Raw genomic sequence first — 8,490 nt, 5'->3', positions numbered from 1 at the left:
TTCAAGCCACCAGATCTGGGACTCAAACCACGGTCAGCCATGTGGAAGTCCACCGACATAACCACTCCACCATCTGCTGGTCCCCCCTTCTACCCTCTCAATAAACACCACCTGCTATCCCCTCTCTGTGTCTGTGGTCTCTAATTCTTCATGAGGATGAGATAAGACCCTATATCCTACTGCAGGGCGCTGGGCTCGATCACCCCTGCACCCCCATATTCCTGCATCAGTAGGAGCACTGAGTTGCATATGTGACAGAGAACCCACGGTTGTGACACCAGGTGCCCATGGACATCTGTCTGAGGCCTTGGGGTGCAGATGAAACAGACACTCCCACATCCAACTCTGTGCTTGGGGTTGAGAATATGGGTCTCCAGGGCCAAGAGCATTTTGGATAAGCGTTGAACGCAGCGACCCTCAGGTGTCACCCTGCCCCTCACCCTGAAGATTCACCTCCAGGGAGATGTAACAGGGTGGGCACAGGTATTCGAAGTGTTCCAACCCTGTGCCAATATTTTTTTTTTCCTCCAGAGGGAACACGCAAAGTGCCTCTCCGTGTGCTAATGTAGAAACCAATTCTTTTCCTCCATCAAACTTGTCCATTTAAATGAAAATTAATTGCTTTTCTGGAGGATTTCTTTAAAAATTGGTTTTAAATGAGTACATTAACCAGTCCCATTTATTATTCATTGGTTTCCTTCCCAAAATGGCCCCGTGTCCGAGTTCCCGGAGATGCCTGCTCCGAGAGCTGATGATTTAATCAGGAAGGCCATTAATTAGAGATGGGGAGAAGGGACTCCCTGGAGGGAGGGGGGCTCTGCTTGAAGTTGCAGCCCTGGATTCCTAGGAGCCACCCCATAAGGACTCTCACGGTGGGGCCCGCCATGCACCAACCCATCCCTGCTGTATTCTCGGCCACCATCTTGCCTGCCCCAGTTTCTCCAGTCCTCACGCAGGTCTCCGGGTGGCTGGCTAACATAGGACCTCCATCTCGTTTTTCCCTGCCGTGACCCATGCCCGGCCCCTTCCCCACCCCCACCACAGCCTCGTCTTTGGCTGGATCTCTGAGGTTCCAGAAGATTCTGACTCTCTTTACACTTTCTGTATCCTCCTGACTCCCGCCCTCCTGTTTCCAGGACTTTCTGTCTTTGGCTCTGGTCTTCAAGTCAGGGACCATCTGCGTCCAAGCCCCTTGGGGGCAAAAGGGTGTGGGGGTGTGGCTATGTTCTACTGAAAATGCCACGCGCCCCATTTTTATTTTATTGTTTTAGTTCTTTTTTATTTTATTTTTGAGAGAGAGATTTTTGTGCACTCGCTGGAGAAACAGAAGACGAGACATCATCCCCCACATGGGGAGTTGGCCTTGCTACCATCCTGTCTCCTCCACTGTCCTCTCAGGATTTTGGGCATGTGCGCACATGTGCCGGGCCTGAGTTTCAAGCTGCCGGGTGTGGGACTCAAACTGCGGTCGGCCATATGGGAGTCCAGCGCCATAACCATTCCGCCATCTACTGGTCCCCCTAGTTTATTGTTTTATTTTGTTTTGTTTTTTAAACGTTGCTGGAGGACATGTCTTCTTGCCCAAGAGAGACAGAGAAAGAAAAAGCGAGAAGCACCCCCCTGTGGGTACCCCCCCTGTGGGAGTGGTTGCTGCAATCCTTTCTGCACCCCCTTTTTTTTTTTTTTTTGAGAGGTTTTTAGGGCGCGTGCACTCGCCAGACAGACAGACAGACATAGAGACAGAAAGCGAGAAATCATCGCCCAGAGGGGATGGTCTCGCTGCAATCCCTTCTCCTCCATTTTCCTCTTGGGATCTTGGGCACGCACGCACACGCACCCAGAGTGAGTTTTAAGCCACCGGGTGCAGGACACGAACCACGGTCGACTACGTGGGAATCCAGCGACATTGCCATTACGCTAACTGCTGGTTCCCATCTCCACCCCTTCTCACCTCCTTTTGGGATTTGGGACACACACAAATACAGGCCCATCAGATCTGGGACTCGAACAGACACACTCAGCCATGTAGGATCCAGCCGCCTGAACCATCAGGCCATGCAGCTGACCCCGGTGCACCTCTAGGCTGATCCTAGCCCCTGTTACGCGTTAATTCAGAATTGGCAAGGTGCATTTAAAGCACAATGTTTTGGGTTTTTTGTTTTTTTCTTTTTGGAGAGGTTTTTGCTATAGGCCGCGTGCGCTCGCCAGACAGACAGAGAGACAGAGAGCGAGAAATCACCCCCCCAGGAGGGACGGCCACGCCGCAATCCCTTCTCCTCCATTCTCCTCTCGGGATCCTGGGCACGTACGCACACGCGCCAGGCGTGAGTTTTAAGCCACCGGGTCCCGGACGCGAACCGCTGTCAACTACGTGGGAGTCCAGCGACATAGCCATTACGCTAACTGCTGGTTCCCAAGCACAATGTTTTTGACATTACGAAACAAAAAGGAAGAGGAAAAAAAAAAGGGGGAAAATTCAACTGGCCCTCCCTCCTCAGATGCCCAGATTCTGAAATCAGCCAAATTGTTTAAAAGGCATTAAAAACTCGCCAGACCGACCAGGGGCATCGATCAGTGAAAAGCCAGGGATAGGCAGAGAATAGCCACTTGGAGCCAATTTTCCTCATTGTGATCGAATGCCCGGGTGTTGTATCAGACTGCTTTCAAACGAATTGCTTTCGATCCAGACAAATTTGGGTTGGGGGCTGGCAGCTGGCATGGTGGTTGGGGCACTGGACTCCCACATGGCTGACCAAGGTTCAAGTCCCGGACCTGGTGGTTTGCTTTCTCACTTTCCTTCTCTTTTTCTGTCTCTCATTCTCACTCTGTCCTTCTCTGGTCAAATTGAAAATAAACTTAAAATGCGGGACTGGTAGGTGGTGTGGTGGTGAAGGGCGCTGGACACTCCCACTTGACTGACTGCGATTGGAGTCCCGGACCTGGTGGCTTGCTTTCTCTCTTTCTCCCTCTCTCTTTCTCTCTCTCTCTGGTCAAATGAAAATAAATAAATAAATCTAAATAAAACAATTCTTTTTAAAAAATTAAATAATTTTTTTGACAAGTTTTTGCTATAGGGCGCGTGCGCTCGCCATAAAGACAGAGAGAAACAGAGAGACAGAAAGTGAGAAATCACCCCCCAGGGGAGATGGCCACACTGCAGCTGCAATCCCTTCTCTTCCATTCTCCTCTCAGGGTCTTGGGCACGCACACACACGTGCCGGGCGTGAGTGTAAGCCACCAGGTCTGGGACTCGAACCGCGGTCAATTACATGGGAGTCCAGTGACATAGCCATTATGCCAACTGCTGGTCCCAATCGTTATCTTTTAACAATTGAAAAAAAAAAAAAAAGAACCAATTTGCGTTGGGCCTTGGGTCTCCTCACTTGTCTTCCCCAAGGGCCCAGCCTGGGAAGGGGTGTGTTCCATCTCTCCCTGCACCCCCCGCCAGCCCCCACGAGCTCTCCCACCCACCCCAGCTCACTCAACCTGAAATCAGAGCACTGGGTCTCCAGTCTTACCTCCCACCTCCACCCCAGCAGACGTACAAAGCAATCCAAGCGTCAAATGTCAAAGGTCCCGTTTATTCCGGCTCACCCCGGAAAGAAAAAAACGTGTCGATTAAAAAAAAAAAAAAAAAAAAAACAAAGAACCCAGTCCATGCACTCAACTCCTGGGGGTGCAAGTGAGGCGTGAGGGATCAGGAACTGGAAGGGAAGTGAAGAGAAAGGGAAGGGGTGGGAGGGGCTATCGAGAGAGACAAAGAGAGGCAGAGACAGGGAACGAGACCCAGAGAGATCGGTAGAAAGAAGAGACACAGAGGGACAGTCATAGAAAAGGCAGAGAGCCATCAAGACGTGACAATGCATTGATGGAAATGAACGTGGGGCCCAACGGAGCGGGGAGAGCAGACGGATGCGACAAAGACAGAAAGAAGAAACTCGGGAGGGACACAGGCAGGGGGGGCAGGATGCCCAGCGGCCCTCTCCTAGCAGCCCGAGCTGCGGAGGCTGGCCTAGGGGTCCCCGGCAGTGCTGATGACGTGGAAGAGGGTGACATTATAGAGCACCTGGTGCCCGTTGTTCCAGGTGTACAGGGCCCGCTCTCGGGGGTTGTAATCCAGCATGGAGATGTGCGAGTACTGATTGTGGAAGGGCACGTCCGTGTACTCGTAACTGGACGTGTTGGTGAAATAGGCAAAGTAGACCTTGGCCCCGGCCAGGTGGGAGTTGGTGACATAGAGCACGCCGCAGATCATGAAGGCCTCGCCCGCGCTGCGCTTGGGGTAGCCCGTGTCCCACGACCGCACCACCTCCAGGGTGTGCGGGTCCAGCCGGCTGACCACGATGTTGCCCGCGTTCTGGTTGGTGGTGTAGACGGCCCAGAGCCCGCTCTCGTCCACCATGAAGTCCATGTCGGAGAAGCCGCCCCACGAGTAAGGGAAGGTGTTGTTGTAGCCGGCCCCGGGCAGGCTTCGCTGCACCAGCACGGAGCGCGAGCGGAAGTGGTACTTCACCACCACGTTGCTCTGGTACTTGTTGTAGAACAGGGAGCCGTTGTACACCACGTGGCCCGTGCCCGCCCACGGCTGCGGCAGCAGGTGCTGGATAAAGTTCTGGCCTTTGATGAAGTCCCCCAGCGTGCGGAACTCCAGGACGCGCCGGCCCTTGTAGTAGCCGTCCATGTACCAGACCTGCGAGGGTAGAGCCTGGTCACTGCAGGGCCACCGCCGCGATGGCTCCAAGGTCCCACCCACCAGGCGGCAGCGGTCATGAGAGACCAGCAGCCATGAAGAAGCCAGGCTAGCCAGCCATCATCCCAGTGCCAGAAATGGATGGCCGATGGGTGCTGTTGGTCTTTTTTTCTTTTCTTTTTTTTTTTTAAGAATTATTTGATTTGGAACCAGCAGTTAGCATAATGGCTATGTCGCTGGACTCCCATGTAGTCGACTGCAGTTCGAGTCCCGGACCCGGTGACTTAAAAACTCAACACTGGGTGCGTGCGCGTGCGTGCCCAAGATCCCGAGAGGAGAATGGAGGAGAAGGAATTGCAGCGTGGCCATCCCCCCTGGGGGGTGATTTCTCGCTTTCTGTCTCTCTCTCTCTGTCTGTCTGGCGCGCGCACGCACCCTGTTGCAAAAACCTCTCAAAAAAAAAAAAAAAGAATTATTATTTGATTTAATTCTATTATTTATTTTAATTTGACCAGAGAGGGGCAGAGTAAGAGAGACAGAAAGCTAATCACTAGGTCTGGGACTCGAACTGTGATTGGCTATGTGGGAGTCCACTGCCCTTAGCCACCATGCCACCTACCAGCCCTGGTCTTTTTACACATTTTATTTTATTCATTGTTATTATTTTTTTAAATAATGAGTTTATTTATTTATTTGTTTTAAAAATATGACCAGAGAGAGAGAAAAAGGGAAAGTTAAGAAAGCAAGCTGCCAGACTTGGGACTCAAACCATGGTCGGTCATGTGGAAATCCAGTGCCCTTAACCACCATGCCACCTGCCAGCCCCAAGGGTGCTGTTGGTCTTAAAACAGACATTGAGTGGGGGCCAGCAGATGGTGTGATGGTTAAGGCACTAGATGCCCACATGGCTGGCCACAGTTCAAGTCCCGGATCCAGTGAATTGAAAATCACACCAGGTGCATGTGTGTAAGTGCCCAAGATCCCAAGGGGAAGATGAAGAAGGGATTGCAGCGTGGCCATCCTCCGGGGGTGAGGGGTGACTTCTCACTTTCCCTCTCTATCTCTCTCTGGCAAGTGTATGAGCCCTATGGAAAAACTTAAAAAAAGAGGAAAAGGAAAAAGAAAAAAAAAAAAACACTAAGTGGAAGATGCTTGATCTCAAAGGACTGGAGGTATTTGCAGTCCCTGGGAACTCACTGGTCAGTGGGTACCGGGCAGTTAGGGGTCACTGCAGAGCCAGCGGGTGGTAAGAGGTCACTTGAATTCATTGCCCATGATTATCCCTAGAACCATGAGGTGACCAGACATGTTACCGTCTTTGTCATCATATTAATCGGCATTTGTCAGTGTCCTAACTAGTGCTGGTTACTGAGCTAAGGATCTTAAGTCTCTTAAAAATGTCAATGGTGGGAACCAGCAGTTAGCGTAATGGCTATGTCTCTGGACTCCCATGTAGTCGATCGCGGTTCGCGTCCCAGACCCGGTGGCTTAGAACTCACAGCAGGTGCCTGTGCGTGCGTGCCCAAGATCCCGAGAGGAGAATGGAGGAGAAGGGATTGCAGCATGGCCATCCCCCCTGGGGGGTGATTTCTCGCTTTCTGTCTCTCTGTCTCTCTCTGTCTGTCTGGCGAGCACACGCGCCCTATAGCAAAAACCTCTCAAAAAAAAAAAAAGAAAAGTCAATGGTCAGGGACCCGCAGATGGCATGGGTTAAGGTGCTGGACACTCCCACATGGCTGACCATGGTTCGAGTCCTGGACCTGGTGGCTTGCTTTCTCACTTTCTGTCTCTCTCGCTCTCTCTTTCTCTCTAATCAAATTGAAATAAATGACTAAATAAACATTTTTTTAAGTCCATTGTCATCATGACCGTTTTGAAGATTGGGAAATTAAGATGCAGAGGTAAGAAGGAACCTGTCCAAGGGTCTCCCACTAAGAAGGGGTGAAACCAAAAGGCAAATCTAAAGCTGATTCCCCAACCCAAGCTTTTATGTTTTTAAATTGTTTATTTATTTTTGTTTATTATTATTTTCATTTGACAAGAGAGAGAGGGAAAGCGAAAAAGCAAGTCACCAGGTCCAGGACTCGAACCAGAGAGAAAGTGAGAAATCACCTCCCAGGCAGGGATGATCATATATCACAATCCCTTCTCCATCTCCTCTCAGGATTTTGGTCATGCACGCACTCATGCCCGGCTTAAGTTTCTTTTTTTAATTGTTTTGCTATAGGGTGCATGCGCTCGCCAGAAAGACAGAGAGAGAGAGAAAGCGAGAAATCACCCCCCAGGAGGGATGGCCACGCCACAATCCTTTCTCTTCCACTCTCCTCTCGGGATCTTGGGCATGCATGCACACGCTCCCAGAGTGAGTTTAAGCCACCGGGTCCAGGATTCGAACCGTGGTCGATTCCATGGGAGTCCAGCGACATAGCCATTACACTAACTGCTGGTCCCATGCCTGGCATAAGTTTTAAGCCACCAGGTCCAAGACTGGAACTGCGGTCATCTACGTGGAGGTGCAGGGACATAACCATTCGCCATCTGCTGTAGGGTTGGGAGGTCCTTGGTCCATTGGTGACCAGTCAAGCCCATTGGCGTGGGCTCCTTGGAAACCCATGGGCTCTGCTCCTCCCAGACTCCGATCTGAGGGGGGCGGGTCACTCACCCGGTTGTCCGCACTGGGAGCCATGGTGTCGGTCATCCAGGAGCCAAAGCGGGACCCCATGGCCCGGATGGTGATGGGGTTACTGACCCCGGTCAGCTTCCCGCAGCCTGGGGAGGCAGGAAGAGGGGATGAGGGTGGAGGATGGAAAAGCCCAAGAACAGGGCCTGGACGAAGTGTTCGAATCAAACTGAGAGAGTCTGGGGTTGGGGTGAAGGAGGATCCAGAAATTGGACCCAGTGTGGAGTCAGGTTGCAGGTGAGAAGGGTGGGGTCAAGGGTCAAGGGTCAAGGGCATTAACAGCTTCTGGACCTGGGTTGGACCTTGAGTAGGGAGGTCGGAGTTGGAATTTAGATGCTGGAGGTTAATGGGATGCCCCGGTGGGGTTGGACGTGAGGGTCAAGGGTCAGGGTCAGGGCATACCCAGCTTCTGCGCACAGGCGTGGAGGCGGGCCTCGAGAGCCATCACCCGCTGCTGCAGGTCCTCGTACCCGTAGGCGCCCATCTCCTCCTGGATGGCCGCCAGGCTGCCGGAGAGATTCCTCACCTCCTCCCGCAGGCGCAGGATGGTCCGCGTGTCCGCCTTGTACTGCTCCAGGACGGAGCTCAGGGGTGACAGCTCGGTCATCCTGTCCTTCAGCTCCTGCCGCGGAGATGCCACCGTGGCCAACTCTGACCCCTGCCCTTTGACCCAGACGTGCCTTTGTCTCTGATGCACACCTGCCCCCTTGACAGCTGGCCCACGCTGGGCCTAGATCCCAGCAGCCCTCAGTTCCTGGAAGACAAGACCCCTGGGACCAAGGGTCGCCAGTCCCAGCTGTTCCCTTGACCTCTGACCTGAGCCCGAGGACCCACCTGGAAGCTCTTGGCCGAGACGGACCCATCCGCTGCCCGGAGCCGCGCGTCCAGGCTCCGCATGAGGGTCTCCATGCCGCGCACATACTGGAGGTCCCGATAGGTCCGCAGTTCAAGCACCTCCATGGACTGGGAGACGTTCTGGACCTGGGGACGGGACGCATGGGGCGGGCGAGACTCCTTACCCCGCCCGCGACCCGAGAAGCCACAGACAGGGCCTGGACACACAGCGGCCAAGCCGCCCCTTGTCCTACCAGCGACCTCCCAATGGCTTTCCCCGACTAAC

At 53.0% G+C, this 8,490-nt stretch overlaps 2 protein-coding genes across 2 annotated transcripts in view; both read right to left on the bottom strand.

Annotated features, from left to right (window-relative positions):
- Positions 1-3,579: 3,579 nt before the first annotated feature.
- On the bottom strand, positions 3,580-8,380 carry LOC102478533 (noelin-2). Its single transcript, XM_014592850.2, has 4 exons — positions 8,205-8,380; positions 7,773-7,992; positions 7,353-7,459; positions 3,580-4,690 (listed from the first exon to the last, which is right to left on the bottom strand). The coding sequence occupies exons 1-4, from the start codon at positions 8,328-8,330 to the stop codon at positions 4,013-4,015; spliced, it is 1,131 nt and encodes a 376-aa protein (XP_014448336.1). The 5' UTR covers positions 8,331-8,380; the 3' UTR covers positions 3,580-4,012.
- Positions 8,381-8,454: 74 nt separating this feature from the next.
- LOC106736342 (noelin-2-like) overlaps positions 8,455-8,490 on the bottom strand; it is a 24,792-nt gene continuing 24,756 nt past the window's right edge. Inside the window, exon 5 of the mRNA XM_014592847.1 lies at positions 8,455-8,485. Within this exon, the coding sequence (XP_014448333.1) occupies positions 8,455-8,485 (31 nt within the window). The remainder of the gene's footprint in view (positions 8,486-8,490) is intronic.

Source organism: Tupaia chinensis, unplaced genomic scaffold, assembly GCF_000334495.1.
Source record: "Tupaia chinensis unplaced genomic scaffold, TupChi_1.0 Scaffold138665_1, whole genome shotgun sequence".
Classification (NCBI taxonomy): Eukaryota; Metazoa; Chordata; class Mammalia; order Scandentia; family Tupaiidae; genus Tupaia; species Tupaia belangeri.
The sequence above is the reverse complement of the archived record's forward strand: the minus strand, read 5'-3'. Positions and strand labels throughout refer to the sequence as shown.